Genomic DNA, 26,731 nt, shown 5'->3' on the forward strand with positions numbered 1-26,731 from the left:
GAACAAGATCACCAATATCAACATTGGTGGTGAAGAAGCTAGTGCTGACTGTGTTGCGGCCAGGGAATTTCCTCCGTTTTTACGTGAGATTATGGAGGAAGGACAGTACACCGACGACCAGGTGTTTAACATGGACGAATCTGGTCTTTTTTGGAAAAAGCTACCTTCCAAGACCTTCGTTGTGAAGAATGCCAGCAAGTGTCGGGGCCGGAAGTTGCAGAAGGAGCGCATCACCGTCCTGTTTACCACCAATGCCTCCGGTACCTGTATGCTCAAGTTATCGGTGATCCACACAGCACGCAAGCCGCACGCCTACAGGAGCATGGACATGACCAAGCTAAATGTCCACTGGCTGACCGCACGTAAGGCGTGGATGTTCTTTACACTGTCCCTCTCCTGGTTTGATGACTGTTTTGTTCCCGATGTGAAGAAATTCTGTGAGCAACAGAATATGCCATTCAAGATTTTGTTGCTGCTTGACAACGCACCAGGACACTCGCCCCTACTGTTAGATCGTCACCCCAACGTAAAAGTGGTCTTCCTTCCTCTCAACACTATGTCTATAATACAGCCCATGGACCAGGAATTGATCTGTAATGTAAAAGCTGCATTCTCTGCTAAAAAATTCAAGCTCCTGAACGACTACACCAACACCGATAGCAAGAGCGAAGACGACAAGGATCAACAGTTGGCAGAGCAAGAAGTACTTTTGAAACAATTCTGGAGAACATTCAACGTCAAGAAAGCTGTGGACTTCTTGGTGGAGGCATGGGATCAGCTGTCTGTAGCAACTGTTCGTCACGCATGGAGACATGTGTTGCAAGGCATTCCGGGTGTTAAGCAGAGTAAATCTGTGACTGGTGAGGTTCAGACTTTTGCAGTAGCAGTGGACCTTGCCAGAGAAGCTGCGCAGAGTGTTACAGCTGCAGGCTTCTCCGAGACCACCAACGACGACATCCTGGAGGTGATAAGGGATCCTGATGTGACTACCGACGAGATGGTAGATGATGATGACGTCAGTGAAGAGGCAGGTGGTGCGTCATCCCAAGAAGAACGCCGCTTATCCCATAGTAATGTAAGGGGTGCCATCAAGTGTATTGAGAAAGTCAAGCTCCTCCTTTCCGACGACCCTGACGCTAACAGGTGTGAAATCTTCACTACCCAGCTGTTGCAGACTATGGAGCCCTACATCAAGGTTTATCACGACAACATAAACACCAGCCGTCAGCAAAGCATGACAGAGTTCTTCGCCCGCAACCCACCACAGCCAGCCCAAGCCAGTGATAGTGACAGAGGCAGAGACAGTGATGATGGCTTTGAGGGATTTGTCAGGGAGGCACTAGTAAGTGTGGATGACACCGATGAAGACTCACCTGAGGGCCAGTAGCCTGCCCTCTGCCTCGGAACCAGCCTCCATTCCCCTACGCCGACCCATCTCTTCTACTAACGTAAGTGTTAACCCCAACCTTGTTTTTTTCTAACCTAACTTTCAGTTTATTATTCTCTTATTGATTGTTCCCTTCTATATTATGTGTGTGTGAATACCATCATAAAGTTAAGATGTTATTTTTAGTAAAACGTACGTATTGTGTCGGGAAAAAGTGGAGTTTGGGGGTCGGCCTGGTCTGTATTTCAATTAATCCCATATGTTATGTTGTTCACTTTACGCGTTTCTCACTTTACGCAGGCCGCCGTGGGTTCAATTAACCGCGTAAAGTGAGGGTTCACTGTAAACAATGATGACTTTGAGGGATTTGTCAGGGAGGCACTAGTAAGTGTGGATGACACCGATGAAGACTCACCTGAGGGCCAGTAGCCTGCCCTCTGCCTCGGAACCAGCCTCCATTCCCCTACGCCGACCCATCTCTTCTACTAACGTAAGTGTTAACCCCAACCTTGTTTTTTTCTAACCTAACTTTCAGTTTATTATTCTCTTATTGATTGTTCCCTTCTATATTATGTGTGTGTGAATACCATCATAAAGTTAAGATGTTATTTTTAGTAAAACGTACGTATTGTGTCGGGAAAAAGTGGAGTTTGGGGGTCGGCCTGGTCTGTATTTCAATTAATCCCATATGTTATGTTGTTCACTTTACGCGTTTCTCACTTTACGCAGGCCGCCGTGGGTTCAATTAACCGCGTAAAGTGAGGGTTCACTGTAAACAATGATATATTGTGAGAGAAAATTGTATGCCATGTTGCTTAACTTCATATACCCCCAGGTATAGAAAATTAATCAAATGACGTACAAAAGTCATATGAAATATGACACAGTTGTAGCGTATGTTGTTCAACCACATAATTATACTCCCAGTTAACAGAAAATTTATTAAATAGTAATGCACCCGTCACATATAAATTATGACTGATGTAACAGGCATTAAGATTAATCAAATGATAATCCACATGTTACATATGAAATATGACAGAATTGAAACTAAGAAAACTGTATGTCATGTTGCTTAACCACACAATTATACACCCAGATATAGACCAGTAAAGGATGATAAAATCATGACAGAGTTGTAACCTGTTTCTGCCAGTGTTTACTTTTACACGTCTCAATTACTGTATGTATATCTTTTCTTTACTGTATTTGTTTTTACAATTAAATACATGTAAAAATATGTCCATATTTATTCTACAAATATTTATATATATAATGTAATGACTCTGGGTTGCACTGGAAAATGCTTGGGAACTCTTGCTCTAATGTGACTTAGAAATTAAAAAAAAATTATATAAAATTATGAAGAACAGTGGTGCATATTCTGTCTCTAAGATACAGTGTCTTGCTAGCAGCACTCGTAGCACTCAGGGCAATGTAACCGCTGCCATTAGTGGAAGTTGTTAGACACACGTACACCACCTCCCCTGCTCCCCATGCAACCCGTAGTGCAAGCTGCGAAGTGGCGACGGCCGCAATGTTTAAACCCACGTAGATAAAAGGATATGTGTACCACAATGAAGCAGTATTACAGCATGAAATATACAAAAGAATTTATGAGTCAAGTAAAGGGAGGTTAAATTACAAAATATAGAGTGTGCATTACAACACACAAACAGGAAGATTCTAACTACACATTTTAACCCACACACACATGTACAGTACAGTAAGAGCTCATCTACACAGGTGGTTCAATTATCTCACCTATTAGGTTCCAATTTCTCCAATGAATAGCAAAATGATATGACATGTTACGTAGGGACTAACACCTTCCACAACTCTTACATACCCTGTACATTGGAAAAGATGATAAATTTTTTGAGATGCTTCTCTTAATCAAACACTAAGTTGTGTGGAAATATTAAGACAATATAACAATCCATACTTAAACAAAATTTTACCAGAGAGAATTCAATCTCTTTACAAACCTGATGGATGATAAATTGTGTTAAACTAATATACTGTACTCGGGAACATTTTTATAACTGAAGAAAAAATACAATACCCGGCATGTACTACGCAATCTAGTTAAGAAATAAATTTTCAATGTGTCTTAAAGCTATTTAACACTATATAAGGTGTGATGGTAATTAATCAGAAACAAAAAGAATTTACAATAAGCATTTAGAACAACACAGATGCACTATCAGACAAACTTAAAAAATATACAGTATACGTGTATATACTGTACATGGTATGTATCTGCCCACTGGATGCAAACATCTCACTACAGCTAAATGAGAACATAAATGAAACCCCCAACCAAAAAGTTAGCTGTAGTGTACTCCAAGCCACTAATTGCCCGAGGCATGGAAATGACAATGAAAAATCTACAAGCACCCTCATCACTTGCTGTGGAACTCCTCACATCCATCCATATTACTTGTCTCCATTCTCTATTCCTCAACACCTTAATATCTAGTTACCACTTACACCATCTATCTTTACCTCTATCCTGCTTTAAGCTGAATTATCACTAAGCCTTTTAATGTTACACAGGAGGTACCCGGGTTAAGTACGTCTGACTTACGAACATCTGCCAATACGAATGAGGCTCCATAAAGTTAAAAAAATTTCCAGTATTTAGTTCACCAAGGCAAATTAGACAACACATTATGCTTCCAATATCTACCTAGATGGTAAGATAACTTATTTTTTACTTTCCTTTACTGTACTTTATCACTTGACTTCTTCTTTTCCCTTAAATTAAGTGATTTTTTATGTATATATAGACTTGGGCTATGATATAGAGGGATTTTAAACATTGTCCTGTAAGTACGGTAATAGGCAGCTATCAAACAGGGAGGTACTACCGTCTGAGAAGATATTGGAAGCATAATGTATTGTCTAATGGTAGATCCTGTTGCCTGATGGCATCACAAAAATTGTGACCAAGTCCCAGGTTGCTGACCTGACTTTCTGTCACATTTACACATAACACAGAGGTATCGTTTCCACTATTAATCTTTTTTTTTAATTTTTGTACAGTATTTCTTTATGGTTCTTTATTATTATAATTATTATTATTATTATTATTATTATTATTATTATTATTATCACCAGTGTTGTTATTATTATTTTATTTTTATTTATTTATTTTTTTATAAATTTTATTTACTATGACCTAATTATTATTATTATTATTATTATTATTATTATTATTGTTAAATTTTCACCCCCCAGGCCCGATGTGGGTCAGTGACCTGTGCCTTGTGGGCTAATCCCTGTAAAAAAAACAAAAAGCATAGGGTATGTGATTCGACTTTAAGTAATTTTCAACTTAAGAACGTCCATAGGAACGGAACTTGCTCGTAACCCAGGGCCTGCCTGTATTATAATTCTATAACTTATGCATTCATTTAAGAACAACCACTTACATAAAGTAAGAAAATCAAAATAACAAATTTATTAACAAAATAAGGCATTTGGTAACATCATGTTAGCATGGAGACTATACCAAGTGAATGCAGACGAGATTATCAGTGGCTTTTCAGCTTTCAGAGGATGTAAGTATGAGGCTAATGCAGCACAACATTTTCTAATGGACTTTCATATCTTTAATTATTAATATGTATCATACTAATTATTTCTCAAACCATATACAGTATCACAAAGATGTTTAAATATAATTACAACCTGCAACTACAAAGAAGAAAATTTTCCATTCATTCAGATTCTACTATGATCATTAAGTGTGTAATAAGTAAAACACTCATCCATCAACAATAAAAATACAAGACAGAACTCTATGGATCTGAATGGAAAGTGTGGGTGAGGACCATCTGAAATGTCACAACCAAGAAACAAACAAATGGAAACTGTGGTGGAGCACTTCTAACAGGTTTTAATCCCTTGTGTATGAGATCGCCTCTCAGAAGAATAAAATCATCTTGCTTTAACAAAATAAAGTATCAAGAGTGACGTACCCATAATGATGGGGTTAAGACAAAACTATGCTCAGTATTATTTTTCTTCAGGTCTCTATCTATTCTATAAAAAAAAAAACTACCAGCTATTACACACGAAAATATATGAGATTGGAGAGGGCCCACCAAGATATCTTGCTAACATCCTCTCTCTTAAACAACCCCTTACATAATGTATTCACTAACAGTGTTGGCTAAAGATATTACAGTGAAACCTATATTTAATGGCCTATGTGCAAAGAAAAGTCTGTTATATCGAGGGTCCATTATATGTGACACCTCCATCTAATTAACTACATAGAGATGAAAGTCCATTACAGGAGGTGCCCGACTTATGAACAGCCCGCTGATACAAACGGGGTTAAACTTGAAATTTACAGTCTTGTATTTTATTTACCTGATGAATTATTTTTTACTTTCACTTACTGTATTTTGACATTCTATTTCTTCTTTTGTCTTAAATTAAGTGATTTTAGATGTCTATAAGGACTTAGGCTATGATAAAGTGGGATTTTAAACATTGTTTTGTAAGTACGGTATGCATATAACATATGTTCCGACTTACAAACGTACTCAGGAACGGAACCCGTTTATAACCCGGGGACCCCCTGTGTATTGATAGTACGTTAGACAAGGAACCTGCATCTGACGGATCATATGGAGAGAGAAATCTGTTATAAGGAGGCTTCACTGTAATAAGAATGTAAAGAAAAGTACTCTAACAAACCTTCGGAGTACCGAAGATCTTTCATCATATCCACTAAGGCTATGGAATATACACAAAACAACACAAGCATTAGCTGGACTGTGCAGACTGACTTGAGTGTGAAACATGAAAAGAGGCAAGGTGTTAAGAGTAAGCTTACAAAATAGGCAAAACACACTCACATAACAATACCATATGTGCCAATGAGAGAGAAGTGATTAATAACAAAATACCATGACAAAAATACACTGCATAAGTCATCATATGAGAAACATGACCTAACAGCAGATGCCAAAATAATGACTAACAATTACTGTACAGGGTAAATGGTAAGCAGAGTTTGGAAAATTTATATTATTGATAAATCTTAAAAATCTGTATCAACCAAGAGGATCAAACAAGATATCCGTGCCATCATAATGTTCAGTTCTCTCAACACTGTACAGTACTTCACACTACAGTATCATAAAATTACTACTAATTTTAAAAATAAACTAAGTGACTTTCACTTGATGCTACTGGATAAGTAGAGATTAAAAAATTATCCTCAAAATAGAGATATCACACTGACCTGAAAAATTTACAATGACCAAAATTTTTGTAACATTCAATGGAGCAAAAATATGACAAGAACATTACAGGTATACCCCCATAAACCGAAATCCCATTCACTGATGCTTTGCATAACTGACAATTACATATTGGGGAAATTACCTGCAAGTTTCGTTGACTACCCCGTTGATCCGACGATGGGGGTAGGATCGGCAGAAATGTTTAAAATTTGGTGGACTGGCGCTGTGCGAATTCTTGCCACGAGAGGGCCCTATGTGTTGCCTCTAAATCAGTCCTGCCTCACTGCACGTGTTTACACTTACTCCTCTGTCTCTGACTTTATGTGTTACACAATCATGCCTAAATGCCCTAGTGATACATAGTTTCTCTTCTGCTGCCCCTAAGAAGTTGCCTAAGTCTGTGAGTCTGACTGTCATGCTTGATGTGATAGGGCCAGCAAAGATTGGCAACAGACTTGAACTTACCACCCTGCAAACGGCGTACGGATGGAGATTTGAGTCAATTAAGAAGTAGTGACATTGTCTGGAATTTGTTTTGAGAATTCCTTATGCTAGGTAAACATGACCACATAGTGCTGTTATTGTTTTGATGATTCACTAATGAACCACTGGAATATATCATCATTTATATTAATTAATGGGTAAAATTTTACTTTAACTACGTATTTGGATGCTTAGATTTGAGATACCGTAGGTTATATTGGGCAAATTTTAAGTTTTGGTTATCCCTGTACTTAGACATAGAGAATATGTTTTTTCTGATGGTTTCGGATGTGTTATGAACGATTTTGACCTTAATTTCTATCGGAAATCACTAGTTTTGAGTTACTACCCACCCCTTACTGATGTATGTTAAGCTAACCTTATAACTTATCATACCTAACCAAACCTAACATATGATAGAAAAACGTTTTGCAACACAAATCCCAGAGATATTTTGTCTTATTGCTTAAAATTCTTAATCTCATAGCTAGATTCTTAAGGTTCCCCAGATGCCCAAAAGCAAAATAATACCAATATTGTTTGAAATGCTTATACTATGAAGTTTGTAGTATGGGCAGCTAATGTTCATTGAATTATGTAATGTGCTTAGTAATATTTATATACTGTACAGTACAGTATAGTCTCGGTTTACGCGGATTTCTTATACGTGGTTGGTCATTTACGCAGCACCTGTCCAGACGAGCCAATTATTAGGTACGCGGTACATTCCAGCATTTACGCGGGAAGCGGCGCGGACAAGGTCACTCTGACGTCAGATAACGTTTCGGACTGTGATTGGGCCACGTATCCTTATCACCCACGCACTCCCTCCACCGAGCGCTGTGATTGATTTATTTAACCTTGCTTGCCCAGTCAACAAAACATTACCGAGTTCTTCACCCGCCACAGCCAGCCCAAGTCAGTGATAGTGAGGATATGGACTTTGAGAGGTTTGAAAAAGAGGCCCTGGTAGCCTCTGTGGTGGATAATGATACAGGTGATACAAGTGATTCACCTGAGGGCCACTAATCTGCCCTCTGCCTCGGAACCAACCAGCCACCCATCCCCGTGTGCCCAGCCATCTCTTCTACTAACATATGCGCTAAAAAACCTAACATTATTGATATTTCTCTTATATATTAATTGTTTGTGCATACCATCATAAAATTAAGATGTTATTTTTACTACAATATACGTATTGTGTCGGAAAAAGGGCAGTCTGGGGGTCGGCCCAGTCTCTATTTCAATTTATCCCATATGTTCTGTTATTTTGTTTACGCGTTTCTCGTTTTACGCGGACCTCCACGGGTTTAATTGACCGCGTAATTTGAGACTACTGTATACTGTATTCAATATAGCATTACTGTATTGCACAGTAAAGCACAATTAAAATTTATTTATTTAAATTAAAGCAATAATTTAGTATCAATTAGTCGTCCAACAGAGAAGGAATGCACATACTGTACTCATATTCCATATTGTAAGGGCAGAAACTATCTTCCTGCTCGTTACCGCTGCTTACTCGCTTGTTTGCTGGTGCGACGACACTTGGGGCGGTTGGACAGAAGTGAGAACGGCAGCGACTATCTGGGTCACCGGCAGATTCAACCCAGCCGCCGTACAGTCACTATCTAGCTACCCCGCTGTTCGTCAAATTCTGGCTGTGATCTCATCATAGGTCCTGGACTCGTCGGCTGTGTCCCCAGACCTTCACCTATTGACTGTCAATTCTCTGGTCATCTACCACTACCACATACCACGACCGTCAATTCATCTCATTCTGTCTGTGCCCCAGTGTTCTGCCATTTCAAGACAATCGGTCGCTGTCGCTCGAGTGTGGAGTTGAATGGATGCTTCCCTACCCTGAGGGTGCATCACCGTGCTCCAGAACCTTCCCCCAGGGCCACTGCCGTAGGAAATATCTGTTCATTGTTTGATTCCATTAATTGCTGACTCCCCTTTATTGTTCGATTCTATCAATTGTTGACTCCAATTAATTGTTTGAATCAATAAATTGCTGAATCCCATTAATTGTTTGATTCCTTTAATTGTTTGCTTCCCTTAATTGATTAACTCCATTAACTATTGACTGCATTAATTGTTTGACTCCCGTAATTATTTGTTGTTTGTTGAGTGGTGTCAGAGTTTTATTATATTTTTTTTTATAGTCAAGAGATGTCAGTCTCAAACGGTTGTTTGCTATTCCTCAGAAAACCATGGTCCTTGACTTTCCTTTATTAAGAACCTGATTAGTCTGGTAAGGGATTTCTATCCCAAAGTCCCAGGCATTTACACATATACAGTACTGAACATTTAAATAATCTTACCCATGGTGTGGGCCTTGCCAGTTTCATAGATGTTGACTGTTCTTTCTCTAACAGAACGCGTTGCTTCTAACACACCCTCAATTTCCTTCCTCACAACACCAACATTCTCCTCCAAGGCTGTCCTCTCCTTTCCAAGATATTCAAAGCTGCAATAAAATAATCTTTTTACCAGGATACTGAATGAATCAAAGAAAACAACACCAGTGAGCATGTACTGTATGGTACTCTCATCCAAATACTTTTCTGAATTTTGTCCAAAGTCAACTCACCTTATGGTATACTGTACTGTATAAAATTCTACATAAAGTAGTTTGGACGTTAAACTGTTACAAATATATCTACATCTACCACAGTACTGTGCACCACATACAAGGTCTGTCCAAAAAGAAACCAAACTTTAAAAAAAAAAAAAAATTGTTTCACTTACAACTTAATCATACTTGTCTCCTTCAAAGTACTCCACTCCACTGTTGATACACCACTCCCAACGTTTTTTCCAGTTCTGGAACGTGTCCTGGAATGGGATGGTGCGCAGGTCTCGTAGCAAATTTTCTTCTATCTCTTCTGTCATCTGAAATCGGCGACTTTTCAGGGTGGATTTCAACTTTGGGAACAAAAAAAAGTCCGCAGGGGCCAAATCCGGAGAGTAGGGCGGCTGGGGAACGATAGTCGTCTCGTGCTTCACCAAAAAGTCACGGATAAGGAGCGACGCGTGAGCAGGTGCATTGTCATGATGCAGCATCTAGGTCTTGTTTGTCCACGCCTCAGGCCTCTTCCTGTGCACTGCCTCCCTCAAACACTTCAGGACCTCCAAGTAAAACTCTTTATTGACTGTCTGACCACGTGGAACAAACTCATGATGAACGACGCCGTTCCAATCAAAAAAGACGATCAACATCACCTCCACATTTGAGCGACTCTTACATCCAGATTTGTGATCATCTTTGGTGGATGTTCTTCCCCTTTTGAAATACAGGTACCACACGTGACATTGCTTACGGCTCAAACAATCCTCCCCAAAAGCCTGTTGCAACACTTGAAAAGTCTCCTTAAAAGCTTTCCCAATTTGAAACAGAATTTCACGCGAACACGTTGCTCTTCAAGATCCTTCATTGTTCAACTTGCAACAAATCGCCAAGTGCACTAAACACACGTTCCCTCTAGCGCGTGTAGCTCGATGACTACAGTGATCCCTCGGTTAACGAAATTTTGGTTTACAATTTACCTTCCATAAGACTCTTAACTTCGGTTAACGAGCAATCCCTCGATTAACGAGTTTTTTACAAGCGACCTCAACATGTTTTCGCTTGCATTTGGCAGTCCACCAGCTGTAGTATTAGTCTGCCAATACAGTAATCGGTTTTAGGGCTTAAATTCCTTACTATTTTAGTAAATATCAAGAAGTTTATACTATTAAATAATTTTAAAAGTTTAATATTAAATTTTTTAGTCATTTTAACAATTATTGAACATAATTGAAGGTAAAGAAACTAGTTTCTGGCGCACCATCCAGCCTGTTAACACAGCAAACAGGTGCCAGTCTCTCTCTCTTTTCAGTGGAGGTAACATATTGCTTGAGACTCTCTTCAACTAAACGCTTTTTTCTGTGTTTCCAAGCAAATTATTGGTCATTTTGAAATTTATTTTACATATTGACAATATATAATGCAGTGCCGTGTTGATTTAAAGAAAATAATCTTGAATTACACCAAGTGAACTAAAAGTTTATGGGTGAAATGGCACCATGGGGTGACTTCTCTTCCACCCCAACGCCTTCTCCTCCACCCCCATTCTAATTCCCATTATCATCATCATCCAGGAGCCTTCTACATACACACCTCAAAGTAAGTGTACTTTTCTACCTTTTTTGTTGAATTCAGGCAATTTTCGGTGAGCTGGAACCAATTACCCAAAAACCCATTGAAACAATGGTTTCGGTTAACGAGCAACCTGCTGGAACGGATTGTGCTCGTTAACCGAGGGACCACTGTAATTGACTTGGCGTGATGCGGTCAGTATAAGACTAAAGGTGAAGGTCACCGCTACACAGCGCTCCTGTCTCGAGCAAGCTGCGCCAGCTCATTGGCGCGCTATTGAAATAGTTCGGTTTCTTTTTGGACAGACCTTGTACAGTAAACCCTTGATACCTTGGCATTTGATAACATGGAATTTTAAGTTATTCGGCACGGCTATACTCTCGGAATTTATTAAAAAATAACTTGGGAATTGCCGAATTATATAAAATGATCTTATAAAATCTTGGCATATTTAGCCGCATGGAAAATGGTGACTATTACTCATCGCAGTGCGCTTGGTCAGTCTGGTGTGTGTTATTGTTGGGGACGGGTGTGAGCTGGCAGTCTCTCTACACTTTGTCCTCTGCCTCTTCAAACATTATTGATATGGCATCTGCACCTTCAAGGAGCTATAGGAAGGGCATATGGTGTGTGGGAGTTTGGGATCAAATCCAGCACCTTTTATGACACAAAAAAGAATTAGGACAATATTCAAAACCACTCTTTAAGTTTGGACCCTGGCAGCTCAGAAAGAGTGCAGTAAAGGATAAGCCTGCAAAGTTTAGTGACAGACTTAGCTGTGTACATATGGTACAAGCAAGAATGTGCATTTGACATCAACGTACGAGGCATGGACATTCAAAACACCGCCGTTCGCCTTGCAAGTATAGTACTCTTAGTGTTTTAAGTTAAATCAAATTCTTTATTTTGTATAAGTGAACAAATTACAGTAGTATACTGGACATATGGACCACACTGCTCACTGTTTACATAGCATCTCCACTCCATAATTTCCACCACCTCTGTCACCTACCATGCCTCCGTCACCTACTGCAATGCTTCATTCTTCACCGGCATTGTTGGTAAGTGTTACGTTTTGAAAAATAGTAATTAAATGTACAGTCACGTTCAAGATTCTTCGAACACTGCTGGAGACAGCTGGCAACTCAAGGCCGTCTGTTAAACTATACTACGTAGTAAAAATTATGAATGAATGTAAACGTAATCGGTGATTGGTTACTTAGTTCCCCGTTGCTTAATTAATGGTTGGGCTTTGTTGTTTCGCATTATATTATGCCTTTCTGCTAGTATATACTGTTAATTTGATTTTAAAATGGATAGAGCAATGAGCCAACCTATATGAATTTATATTTAGATAAATAAACATAAGTAAAAATCGGTAAGTATGTTAAAGAACATCATGCATCGGGCACAGCTGTGTGCAGGCTGTTTATGAGGTTGCCTGTTTATCATTAATTTATACTTATATTGTCTTCAAACGTTTAATCCCTTTATGGTAATTAATCCAACTGTATCTAACCGATGCTAAACAAAACTTCTTTCTAAAGACGCTGATTTCTTGCAACACAAACTGCTGTTTTACTTTCCTGTGTGTGTGTGTGTGCATGTGGAGTGCGTGTGTATGTATGTGTGAGTCAGTCTGTGTCTGTATTTAATAATGACCTTGTTCAATTGAAGGTGATGGTAATTAATCTTACGAACCATCCGTTTGATAGTGTGAATTAGTACTGTAGCATATGCCTAATACTTTTACAAGCCATTATCTAGCAATATCATTGTCATTCCAAGACTATGCATATTGTACGCAGCAAATGGCATTTCTTTCGTTGAGTGACTCTTTGCCCCCAATTCCCCCAACCCAAATCCTTGTTTCTGACTTGTGTCGATTACGTCACGTTTAGTGTGGTGTCTTTAAAAAAAATATTCAATTTTTTCCAAAAATGTGTATGGTGTATTATAAATTTGTATCTTATTTATTTATTTATCCGTTTATTTTTTATAAATGCATAATAAATATAAATATAACGCTGACGTTAGGTTAGGTGCCTTCAAGAGCCGGATCGGACAGCTGTGATCGGACCATTACATATTGTAGGAATTGTGTCGTTATACAGTTGTTTCTTTGTCTCCGTCTCCCTCTCTGATTTATTCCGTGGTTGACCTTTGTAATTACTACATTGAATAGGGGGTGCTTGAGGACATTCTTGCTGTTTATCCCAAATTTGCTAGCCCACACTGATTTGTCTTCAATTAGAATATGACGTCCAATGTATGTGAACCACTGACCTATATATACTGCTAATGAATATGATGTATTTCTTTCTTTCTTTGTGTACGAACCTCTGTCTTGCATGGCAGTGAACAGTGACATTACCCAGATGAATCTGGCAACCAGCTTTAGTATCAGTCCGCCAATACATTAATCGGTTCTAGGGCTTAAATTACTTACTATTTTAGTAAATATCAAGAAGTTTATACTATTCAATAATTTAAAAAGTTTAATATTCAATTTTTTTGTCATTTTAACAATTATTGAACATAATTGAAGGTAAAGTGACTAGTTTAATGCGCGGCATCCAGCCTCTTAACACAGCAAACAGGTGTTAGTTTCTCTCTGTTTTCACTGGAGGTAACATCTTGCTTGACTCTCTTCAACTAAACGCTTTTTTTCTGTGTTTCCAAGCAAATTATTGGTCATTTTGAAATATATTTTACATATTGACAATATATAATGCAGTGCAGTGTTGATTTAAAGAAAATAATCTTGAATTACACCAAGAGAGCTAAAATTTTATGGGTGAAATGACGCCATGGGGTGACTTCTCATCCACCCCAATGCCTTCTCTTCTTCCTTCTCCTCCACCCCCATTCTAAATCCCATCATCATCATCATCATCCAGGAGCCTTCTACATACACACCTCAAAGTGAGTGAACAGTTCTACCATTTTTGTTGAATTTAGGAAATTTTCGGTGAGCTGGAACCAATTACCCAAAACCCATTGAAACAATGGTTTCGGTTAACGAACTTTTCGGTTAACGAACGACCTTCTGGAACGGATTGAGTTCGTTAACCGAGGGGTCACTGTATATATAGCTGTTAATGAATATGTTGTATTTCTTTGTATATAAACCTCTGTCCTGAGTGGCAGTGAGAAGTGAGACCACCCTCGGTGTCAAAGCCTGACTGAATTACTCAGAATAGGCAAACTGTACTTGTACTACAAGCTTTGTCAATAAATTTGTGAAACTAAAAACTAACGTGGTACATATTGTAATTATTTCACATGCAATTTATTTATCATATATGATACTGTACTCGTTCATCATAATTATAAGTATAATGCTAGGATTTGTTTGACTTAAATCATCCTGAATACATACTGCACAAGTGGGGATATTAGAAGAAGATTGTTTTCTTTACATTTATTATACAATTTGACAGATATTCAGATGCATTCAGTGTGTGACTTTGATTACATAGGAAAATTATTTCTGACACACTAATATTTAGTCCAGCCACCTTCATTCTCGATTACTTGCTGCAGCCTGTTGGGAACGGAGGCGACGTGATTGTGCATCAGTTGCGGTGTCCGCCTCAGGACCTCCCACTCACGGTGTGTATGCGCCTGTAGCTGCACCCTGGTTCTCTCTTCAGCTGGCTCCCACACGTTCACAATATTGCCCCAAACGTTCTCTATAGGGTTCATGTCACAACCTTTACTTGGCCAGTCTAAAACTTGCACATTTCTTTGTTCTGCAAACCACCGCGTTACAATCTGTGCGGTATGGATAGAACACCTATCGTGCATGAAAATTATGTTTTCGGGAAACGGGAAAGCATATGCACGCACCGAGGGAAGCATAACTTCTTCGAGTATTTCTAAATACTGTTCAGTTGTGAATCTTCCTTCTATGTCAGTCAGCTCTCCAACTCCGTGCAAATATATCCATCCCCAAACATTGCAAGCCACATGGCCACTCCTTGCTTCCTCATAAATATGCTGTCTAGCATATCGGGTGTTGTTCCTCCTCTAGCAATGCAACCTTCCGTGAGAGGTAGATGAGAAAGTTTTTTCGTCAGTGAATATTATTCTTCCCCAGAAATCTAAGCCTTCTTCAGCATACCGTCGAGCAAACTGCAACCTGCCCTCGCGATGTCGCTCATTCAACTTCTCCTTGGTGGCGGGAGTTCTATGGTGATTGCCTCCTTTGTAAAGTCTTCGCCTTATTGTTAAAGGGGAAATATTTAATTGTAGATCCTCTCTTATTGAAAATGAAGTCTTGAACGGGTTGGCCTCAGCAAAATTCCGGATGGCTTCAACTTGTGCAAGTGTTGTTCTGCGCGGCATTCCCATCCTGTGGTGGTCCCTTAAACTTCCCTCCTCTTCCCATCGCTTAATCCAATAATATACAGTTGACCAAGAAAAACCCAATTCTCGTACAATTTCAGTGGGTGAAAACCCAGCCTCTTTCATGCCGATTATTCTTCCACGTTCAGTGATTTTCTGCGTGTGGTATTCCATGTTGGCAGGGTCCTTCTACAATTGAGGGAGTGGAAGGGTAGTCAGCACTGACAGCACCTGTCTCCCCCACCTTCCCGCCAATAACGTCAGCATTATATTTATATTTATTATGCATTTATAAAAAATAAACGAATAAATAAATAAATAAGATACAAATTTATAATACATCATACACATTTTTGGAAAAATTGAATTTTTTTTTTAAAGACACCAGACTAAACGTGACGTAATCGACACAAGTCAGAAACAAGGATTTAGGGGGGGGGGAGGGCGCAAAGAGTCACTCTACGAAAGAAATGCCATTTGCTGTTTACAATATTCATAGTCTTGGAATGACAATGATATTGCTAGATAATGGCTTGTAAAAGTATTAGGCATATGCTACAGTACTAATTCACACCATCAGACGGATGGTTTGTAAGATTAATTACCATCACCTTCAATTGAACAACGTCATTATAACACACACACACACACACACACACACAGAGAGAGGAGGGGGGGAAGTAAAACAGCAGTTTGTGTTGCAAGAAATCAGCATCTTTAGAAAGAAGTTTTGTTTAGCATCAGTTAGATACAATTGGATTAATTACCATAAAGGGATTAAACGTTTGAAGACAATATTAGTATAAATTAATGATAAACAGGCAACCTCATAAACAGCCTGCACACAGCTGTGCCCGATGCATGATGTTCTTTAACATACTTACCGATTTTTACTTATGTTTATTTATCTAAATATAAATTCATATAGGTTGGCTCATTGCTCTATCCATTTTAAAATCAAATTAACAGTACATACTAGCAGAAAGGCATAATATAATGCGAAACAACAAAGCCCAACCATTAATTAAGCAACGGGGAACTAAGTAACCAATCACCGATCACGTTTACATTCATTCATAATTTTTACTACGTAGTATAGTAAACAAACGGCCTTGAGTTGCCAGGTTTCCAGCAGTGTTCGAAGAATCTTGAACGTGACTGTACATGTATATGGGCCTATAATGTTTTATTGTTGTAGTGGGGACGGGAAGTGCCTCGATAATTTGGAATTTGGGATAATTCGACAAGGGCGGAGTTTTCAAGGGTTAACTGTACCTACAACTCAACTTTAAGGCAACAATTGTAGGGGTGTTGGTGGTATAGAGGTAATGCACATGATTTTCATCAGCATGTCAAGGGTTCAAGCCTTGGCTTAGACACACCTCAGAAGCCTATGTTAATCCTAACACTTACTCGAGCACTTCCTCTGGTTCTTCATAAATCGGTAGCTCTGATGGCCGAACCATGCGGGACGTGGGTGCCGAACTCTCCTTTTTTCCCGAGTCAGCAAACACAACTGGTGCAAGAATGGGAATGGTGGCAGCTGTGGCCACGGGAACACCATATTTCTGCACCAGCTGTTGGAAGACAAGAAAATATACATTTGCCACATTCTCTATTTGCAACTGTAGTTTATAAGGTCCTCTTAGAAAAAATTACAACAAATACTAAGCTGTATCTAGAATTTTCAGGTTTCAAAAGGATCTATAAGTGTAAAATAAATTTGGTAAAGGGTATGGGATAATCTAATATTAGTTTTGTAAGCATCTCAAAAGAACATTCCTTTGTCAAGTGTTCATATCTGGAGCTTACAGATGACTGCCCCACTAGTGGTCACAACCTCAACTATAAAAAATTGTCAGAGCTAACTTCTCTGGAGTAAAAGTTGTGAATTCTTGGAATAACCTGCCAGAGAGTTCTTACAGCACTGAGTGTAAGCTCATTTAAGGCCAGATTTGATCAACACTGGATCATGTTCAGAAGCATTAAATTATTGCATACCTAGAAGCTACTTGCCAACAGTGCATAATTTAGCATTAAAAAAAATAAGAAAAGTAACCTGCCAAATCTAACCTAACTTAAAAACCTCCAGTCAGATTCTATTATACAAGTATTCTTCAAAAATAAAATAAATTCGTCTCTGCAAAAAGAATTATCCTAGTCTAAACCTGGTGCATATGGCTAGATTGTGTTTGGCTGTCTTCCTCCGCCATCTTTATACATAAAATGGAATATGCACTTTTGTCAGTTTTCTTAAGGTAAAAAAGATTTTACTTTCTATGGAAAAATTTCCTCAAGTTGGTGCTAGGACCAGACCACTTGTCAAATATTACCAAGTTAGGTTAGTTCAGGTTAGGTGAAAATCACTCAATTGTCACTCATCATAATAGACAACAAGATATTATTCAAATACTTATCCTCGACCTCTAAGTAAATAGTATCTCCAGTTTTATCATCAACACACTACACTACACAATTACCAGGGACTTTGGTTTTGGTCATCCCTGTATTTTGATATCCAAATTAACCAAGATAAAATTTTAGTTTCGGTCATCTGGGGAATCTTACGGTAGGCATTTATGTTTGGTTAGATATAGTTTTCTGGGTTCTGTTGCTAGGTTAGGTTACATCAAAATCATTCAAAACACGTCAAAACCCGTCGGAAAAACATAAGGATGACCAATACTAACATTTTACCCTAACCTAACCAACCTAACACCTGAAACAACAGGGTAGCGTCACACTATGCCACTATAACGCTGTAACCGGTGACGACAACCGCCACGACAAAGAGTATCAATCCCTGACTCGATCTCAACAGATTATGTACATGAGACTGAGCCTAGGGTACAGGTACCTATTGGCAACCCTGAGCCTGGCCGCACTGTCTGTAAACTTTGTGGCCAACCCGACTCTCACACCCTCTCTCACTACATCCTCATTTGCCCTATGACCTCCTCCTACAGGTCCCCAGCTGTTACCAACACCTCTTCCCTCCCTGACCAGATATCCCTCCCCTAGTGACAGGCCTGGCACTTGACATTATTAGGGACCTGCCACACTTTGCCATAAACAAATGAAATGTACAGGGAACTTTCCCCCCACACACTCATCATTCTGTCACTTTATGTAACTTGACAAGACCTATGACCCATCAGGCTTTTACGCCCTTAATACACGAGTCATAAAGGCAAGTATGAACTTAGCATGCTTCCCAGATGGGCGCTGTAAACGTTTCAGCACTTCACCTTGCATAGGATGTAAGGGGGTGCCCAATATACTAACCCCCTCGGGGGCAATCTAAAAAAAATCTAAAAAGCTAACCAACCAAACCTAACCGATTCCCCAGACGACCGAAGCTAAAATAATATCGGTTAGTATATAGAACTAACCGGTGAGCGAGTTATTTTTATTATCGTTTATTTTCTCACAACATTTTCATCAATGAGCTCTGATATGATAATCATTTATTGTGTAACCCGCTATCAAACAGGGAGGTACTACTGCCTGGGAAGATATTGGAAGCATAATGTGTTGTCTAATGGTAGACTCTGTTGCCAAATGGCATCACAAAAATTGTGACCAAGTCCCAGGTTGCTGATCTGACTTTCTGCCTCATTTACACACAATTGCAGGGTCTCAATTGTTTCTCTTACTTGGACAACACAACATATATAATGTATATAATTTCTCACTCTGGATTTATTTTTTTCAATTTTGTATTTATTTGTGGTTATTATTTTGATTATTTCATTTGTATTAATTTGCTATTAATTTTATTAACTGTTGTAATAATAATGATAATAGATATTATTATTATTATAATTATTACTTATAATTATATTTTCGCCCCCAGGCCCTGATGTGGGTCATTACCAGTGCCCGGGTGGGCTAATGCCCGTAAAAAAAAAAAATCACTCTGGCGCCCGTGGTGCATAGCACCGATGCGGCCGTATCATCTCACGTCCAGAAAATGTCTTAAATGGTAAATTTGCACTTCCACCTCCCACTCTGTTGGAAAGTCAAAAATATATTTTTCTAGTGTATTTGTGTGTGTTTAGACCGAATATGACCTTAATTTCCACCGGAAATTAACCTTTTTTTTATCGATATTTTTCGTGACTTTTTTTAAAAAATTAATGGTTAAGCGAATAAAAAACACACCAAAACACACTAGAAAAACAAAAACCAAACCTAACCTAACTGACTATCACCATATGATGAAATCACCTATTTCTTACCTTATTGGCCTGGAGACCAGGTTCTTGTTCGTCGTTGGATTCTGAGATTCTTAAACAACGCCACATATGTTGGTCTTTGCGATATTTGCTTTGTCTTGCTCTTAATACACTTTACTGAGGTTGGAAGAACACCATGCGATCAAAAAAATGGTATAGTTTCTTCGTTTTTTTCCCAAAAACTCACAATCAGCTCTATATAATTTAAGTGACACCCATCACAGACTTCCATGGTCGGAACTGAACTTGAATTTCGAAATATGAGACCCAAAATAAAACTCGAATTTGATTGGGCCAAGTATACTGCGATATTAAACCCAAAACGCTTTTCACTGGCTGCATGACGTGTACGGGAACGCATGCGAGTGATGATTTATGAAGGAGACGCAGGAGACATGCAGTGTTGGAGAAGAGGCAGGCGATAATGGAGGAAGATTAATGGAAGAAAATAGAGAAAATTTTCGATATGCTATCTCCGTTATTATACATTTCCGCCGGTAATGTAATAGATGGAAATTATCTTATAATTAGACGTCTTATTCGAATATTATAATAGATTAGTGGTAGGAATGAACGGTGTGTAAATGCAATAATACAGTACCAAAATAACCAACAGTAAAATATATTTATATAATACTAAATACTATCTCATATATATATACTTTAATACTGAATGCCATCACATATTTAAATACTTTGGTAAATTTTTCTTGTAGCTCCGTTCACTTGCAGCAAGTTAAAAATATATTTGTCTAGTGTATTTGTGTGTGCCGAGACCGAATATGACCTTCCTTTTTGGCGGAAATTAGCCGTTGTTTTTTTTTAGCGATTTTTTTTCGTTTGACGCTTTCCGAGAAGAAAAAGTGCCTAAGCAACTAACAAATACACAATAAAACACTAGAAAAACAATAACCAAACCAAACCTAACCTGACCTGACCTAACTTAACTGACTCTCACCAGATGATGGAATCACCTATTTCTTACCTTATTGGCCTGGTTCTTGCTCGTCGTTGCATTCTGGGATTCTTACACAACGTCACATATGTTGGTCTTTGCGATATTTACATTCAGTCTTGCTCTTAGTACACTTTACTGAGGTTGGAAGAACACCATGCGATCGAAAAAATGCTATAGTTTCTACGTTATTTTTTTCCCAAAAACTCGCAATCAGCTCCATATACTTTAAGTGACATCCATCACAGACTTCCATGGTCGGAACTGAACTCGAATTTCAAAATATGAGATCCAAAATAAAACTCGATTTTGATTGGGCCAAATATACTCTGAATTAGCAAAAACGCTTTTGATTGGCCGCGTAACGTGTACGGGTACGCATGTGAGTCATGATATATGAAGGAGACGCGAGAGACACAGTGTTAGGTGAGAGGCAGATGATAATGGCGCGATGTTAATGGAAGAAAATAGACATTTTTTTGGAAAAGCTATCTCCGTTATTATGCATTTCCGCCGGTAATGTAATAGATGAAACTTATCTTATAATTAGACATCTTATTCGATTATGATAATAGATTAGTGGTAGGAATGAACGGAGCTACAAGAAAATAATACCAATACTTTAATACTAAATACTATCTCACTCTCACAAGTATACTAATAACAATCACTCAATGTAAAGGATTTAAGACAGGTAAATAAGTGTAATACGGCTTTAGCACTACAACAAATCTCAGCTGATCAACGTAAACAATCTCAACCAACTTTAGCCGGCGACATTAATCACCTTTCATGTACTTCAAATACCCTTTTATTTATCTCTGTTATCATCTGTGGTGTTATATGGTGTCACTGACGACGCTGACACTACACACAAACCCATATTAAGTCTAAATATTTTACCGAGATAATTATTGCTCAAATAAATGCTTACCCGCAAGGCCGCCATGGTTCTTGATGATCTAGCCCTTGAAATTGAAGATGTTTTACTGGAACAACAATAAAATAAAATACCAAATATATAAATAAATAAGTCATTATCATACAGTAATAAATAAAACTACCTAAAATGTACAAGAAAAACATCTACTATTATAGTTGAACAGATATCGAGTAAAAATATATATTCGGTATCTGTTTATCTAGTAATGTATTTCTTGTATATTTTAGGGAGATTTATTTCTTAATGTATCGCAATGACCATAAAATAACTCATCGTAATTATTTGGATACCATTAACTCATATGTATAGAACTGAATCATTGTCTTGTATATATGAAATCTTATTACATAATAACCAGTGCGTTACAGAGACGTGACTATAACCGTCCAAGCGGCTAACGAGCCGATCAGTGTTCTTGCTGTTTATTCAAAATTTGCTAGCCCACGCTGATTAGTCTTCAGTTAAAATATGACGTCCAATGTATATGAACCACTGTCTTGCATAGCAGCGAACAGTGACATCACCCACATGACTCTGACCTATATATACTGCTAATGAATATAATGCATTTATTTGTGTACGAACCTCTGTCCTGCATGGCAGTGAACAGTAACGGTACCACCCACATGACACATGATCTATCTATCTATCTATCTATCTATCTATATATATATATATATATATATATATATATATATATATATATATATATATATATATATTTATTTCTCCTATATATATATATATATATATATATATATATATATATATATATATATATATATATATATATGAGAAATACATAATAAGGAAATATATGTTATGTATTTCTCCCAGTCTGTATTCACCCCTGAAGATGTGAATTACGCGAAAGCGCTTAACTTTGTTTTTTTCCTTGGTTATCAGCATACCTGATACGCGCACCTGCGGTGATTTACTATATATATATATATATATATATATATATATATATATATATATATATATATATATATATATATATATATACTGTTAATGAATATACTTTTACTTTTATCCTCTTTACCAAATGATCGACTCGTTAGCCGCTTGGGCGATCGGTCACATCTCTGTTACGCACTGTTGGCAAGTACTGGGCATGCACCGGCTCCTGAATGTAACCTGAACCTGCTCCAGTGTTGGTTAAGTTTGTGTATGAACCTCTGTCCTGTGTGGCAGTGAGAAATGATACCATCCTCAGTGTCAAGACCGGACTGAATTACTCAGAATAGGCAAACTGTACTCCAAGCTTTGTCAATAAACTTGTTAAACTAAAAACTAAGAAGATGATAAAAGTGTGAGAGGTTGTATCGAGGATACATATATCAACAAGCCTTTTAACTGTATCTAATTAAATTATTCAAGTTCGGCAAAATGAAAAATGATTTGCAGTTCCAGCGACTATTACAATTATTACTACTACTAGTGCTACGACTACTACTGGTGATGTCCTACTGCATCTTGAACTATTCCTGAGTTTCATTTGGTTATCTCCTTCATTCCCGTTGCCTTCTTCTGTTGCTGCCCTTACATCTATTCATCTTCCTCCCGTTGCTTCTTCTGTTTTTTTCTCCTCCTCTTCCTAATCCTGCTACCCATCCACGTCATCTTCTCCTGCTGCCCCTCCTCTCCCTCTTCTCCTCCTCCTATTTCTCCTGTTTTTCCTCCTCTTCCTTCTCAGTTTCCACCCAGGCTTTGTACACGCAAGCAAGTACGGTTGAATACCTACTACACGACCACGTAGATACAATGAACACCGCGGGTCCTCTACCACACCCCAGGGCCCTCACCAGGAAAATTGAGCCAGAATCTGTGTGGGCAGGAGGCGGGGCCGAGGGTGGGAAGAAAATCATACAGATTCGCCTTCTTTTGCTCCCCCTCCTTCGTACAGCCAGAAGAAATTACCCACTGACTGGATAGTTTGGTATAGAGTTCTGGGAGAAATTTAGGTTTCAGTGGTGAATTAGTTGTGATAGTGTGGGAGGATGCGGGGAGTGTGGATGGTGCAATACTTAGCGGTGGTGGCACGGATGGTGTTTCGTAAGCTATTGAAGTATGAGTCCTGGCTGACACTGTGGCTGTGTGTGGTGTTTTTGGCTGACTTAGCCATCCTCAGGTCATCCCACCACACCCATCTTCGGCCACACTACGGGGGCTACAATCGGTCCATGCCCTTTCCAATCCCACGGCCACACGTACATCACGTCTCTGCCACCTGTCGTTCAAGTAAGTTTAAATTATGTTTAGGTTAAAGCTACATGTGTGGCCAAGCGTTCATGTGTCTACTTGCTCAAGATGACGTGAAATAGTAGCCTCATATAGTTGTGTCCCAAATTTTCAAGCACAAGGCAATATCTAATCTGGTTATCGATTATATAAGTGATTGTGTTAAAGTTAGTGAACTTACCTTTTCATGGTGAATTATACCGGAAAAATTTATATAAAATTATCTCTAATCCTCCTGACCAACGTTACCTTCAAGTGGATGTCAGATATTACCAAATGTCGAAGGACTTTTGTCCGTAACTGATTAGCATACACAGTATGTACAGTATATGGTAATACTGTATTTTTCATTGATAGCACACCTAAACTACTTGTTTGAGACACACTGTATAGAATAAAAGTTGTTCCTTACCTCAATAACAGTCCAGACCCAACCTAGGAATTTCATTCACTCTACGAATATTGGTATTACGCACAGATAAGTCCTCCCCCCCTGCCCCCAAAGAAAAAGCTTTTAGTGGTAGTTTATTTTGCACTGCATTTGACTCAGATTTCTTAACATTACCTTGATTTTGACTTTGATGATGAGGTTTTAGTTGATTTGGGCTTCGACTCGCTGTGATTTTTTATTTGACATACAGGTAAATCGATTTTTTATCTTGTCTATTCTGGCTGTGTGTGTGAGAGAGATTGAGTGTTCCAACAGAATGCTTCCGTGCTCGGCTGGCGGTGCCCCTAAGATGGAACACCTTCCTCCTGGTGGCTTACATTCGTGGCCTTATACACCACCCTGCACACCACTCCGACGCCCACACGCCCGAGCACCACGCCCACAACTCAACCGAGGACCAGGCATATAAGAGCTTGGAAGATGGGATTGTGAAACTCGTCGGCCACAGGAAGGTGAGGAGTTGTTCACTGACTTAATGATGATGACCTTTTGGCAGAGTAAATATTTTATACGGTGAAAAATTAACTTGTACCTGGTAATAAAGAGCCAGGTATACCCTGCAGGGAGGCGTGTACGTAGTTGTGGGCGCGGGAGGACGACACTGGGGACGCTTGGCACGCCTACTGGAGGGTGATGGGTGGCGGGGGCTGATGGTGGAGGCCAATGTGTACAGCCTGGCCCAGCAAGAGGCCGCTGAAGTCCCTGCCGCTTTCCTCCACGCTTGCGTCACCTCCAAGCCCTTACCTCACACGGTAAGATTATTTGATTATGTTCAAGTAAAAACATAACATCGTGAAAAGATAAACAATATATTAATCATTCGAAAAAAAAGAGGGATAACTTAACCGACGTGGCGGCGTGACTTACTTGGCCAGCAGTCACCCTCCAACATAGGTTGGATGCTTATATGAGCAATAGGGGTTGGGTGTAAACAGGTTTGCCCAGTATGGGTCAATAGGCCCGCTGCAGTTTCCTCCATTCTTATGTTCTTAAACTGTAATATCTATAAAGGAACTTAAAAGTGAGCAGCGTTTAACTAATAATTAAATTCTTATTATGAAACTTCTTACTCGGTTGAATTTGTCACCTGCTTTTGTTAGGTTTTATCTTTTCATTGTATTTATTGTCTTTCCAACGTTATTTTATCCTCTCCGTAGAGAAAGGAACTGAATTATTCACTATTTTCTGCATCTGGCAGGAATGGATGTGGCGAACTACTGGAGGTGACCTGCCGGGTTTAACAGCAGAGGTCAGGCAGCGCCAAGAGGAACACTCCATGCTCAAGGAGTACGTCTCTCCCGAGGTTAGGACAGGTCAAGCATTTAGATCAGAACGTGAAGGGTCAGGTTGAGCTAGGTCAAGCATGTAGCCTAAGAGCTGAAAGGTCAGGTCAGGTTAAATTAGATTAGGAGTTGAAAAGTCAGGCCAGGTCAAACTAGGAATTGGAGGTATAGATCGTATAGATGGCTTATTGAAGAGGAGAGGAGCCGACATCACTGGGGTGTGTAGGCAAGAGGTGCCAGCAAGATGAAAGTGGTAGGTATGAGGCGCTTATGAAAGGTGATCAAGATGAAAATGATAATACATAAGACAAAATTACATTATAGAAGTGAAAGAACATGTTTAGAGAGTGAGAGAGATGTGGAGATAGGGTAGGAGGAAGAAATGGGGATAAACTACTTGTATATGAATATATTAAAGCCTCGTTTTTTGAAGGACATATCATGCCCAAGTAAGATAATTAGCAATGGTAAGGAGAGTATTGGTTACGAGGCTTTGCAACATTTTAAAAATCCATCTAATCATAATGATATTTTGTTTTAATATTGTTTGTTTTATTATTTCGTGTATACTTCCCGCAGGAGGAGGAACTGGGCGAGGTGCACAAGGTGGTGTGTCTTCCTCTGGAGTCTGTCGTGCTCACACTCGGTGTTTTCACAGTATGTATCCGAGGTAGGGGAAGTGCCTGTAGAAAATATTCTGTAATACAAGGACTAGAGGAAGGGCCTTATTTTAGTGAATGTGTATGTGTGTGTGTGTGTGTGTGTGTGTATGTGTGTGTGTGCTTAACTCTTAGACGACGAACGAAAAGGTTAGCCCATCATCTTCAAAGGCTTTTAAGCCATCAACCTCAATGGGTTTATACTACAAATGCTTCGAATCAACATTAACCAGAGGTTTTAGAGTCGGGTTGATGCTTCACATCATAATGGTCTTGTACGGTTAGGTTATGAAGTTTAGCAGTTGTGTGTATTATTAGCGTTGGTGTGTG

At 38.9% G+C, this 26,731-nt stretch overlaps 2 protein-coding genes across 3 annotated transcripts in view; one reads left to right on the top strand and one right to left on the bottom strand.

Moving 5' to 3' along the window:
* Nucleotides 1-19,924, bottom strand: part of LOC121868891 (MICOS complex subunit MIC27-like) — a 54,968-nt gene extending 35,044 nt beyond the window's left edge. The window contains exons 1-4 of the mRNA XM_042369890.1: nt 19,870-19,924; nt 17,042-17,205; nt 9,462-9,607; nt 6,101-6,139 (exon numbers count right to left, since the gene is read on the bottom strand). Coding sequence (XP_042225824.1) covers nt 6,101-6,139; nt 9,462-9,607; nt 17,042-17,094 — 238 coding nt within the window. The 5' untranslated portion in view covers nt 17,095-17,205; nt 19,870-19,924. The remainder of the gene's footprint in view (nt 1-6,100; nt 6,140-9,461; nt 9,608-17,041; nt 17,206-19,869) is intronic.
* A 3,299-nt stretch (nt 19,925-23,223) lies between these two features.
* LOC121868890 overlaps nt 23,224-26,731 on the top strand; it is a 4,882-nt gene continuing 1,374 nt past the window's right edge. Inside the window, exons 1-5 of one of the 2 annotated variants that reach the window (XM_042369889.1) lie at nt 23,224-24,008; nt 24,715-24,911; nt 25,023-25,211; nt 25,658-25,762; nt 26,322-26,412. In XM_042369889.1, the coding sequence (XP_042225823.1) occupies nt 23,768-24,008; nt 24,715-24,911; nt 25,023-25,211; nt 25,658-25,762; nt 26,322-26,412 (823 nt within the window). In that variant the 5' untranslated portion in view covers nt 23,224-23,767. The remainder of the gene's footprint in view (nt 24,009-24,714; nt 24,912-25,022; nt 25,212-25,657; nt 25,763-26,321; nt 26,413-26,731) is intronic. The other variant, XM_042369888.1, reaches the window with a different exon arrangement.

The sequence above is a fragment of the Homarus americanus genome, unplaced genomic scaffold (genome assembly GCF_018991925.1).
Source record: "Homarus americanus isolate GMGI-L3 unplaced genomic scaffold, GMGI_Hamer_2.0 scaffold38801, whole genome shotgun sequence".
Classification (NCBI taxonomy): domain Eukaryota; kingdom Metazoa; phylum Arthropoda; class Malacostraca; order Decapoda; family Nephropidae; genus Homarus; species Homarus americanus.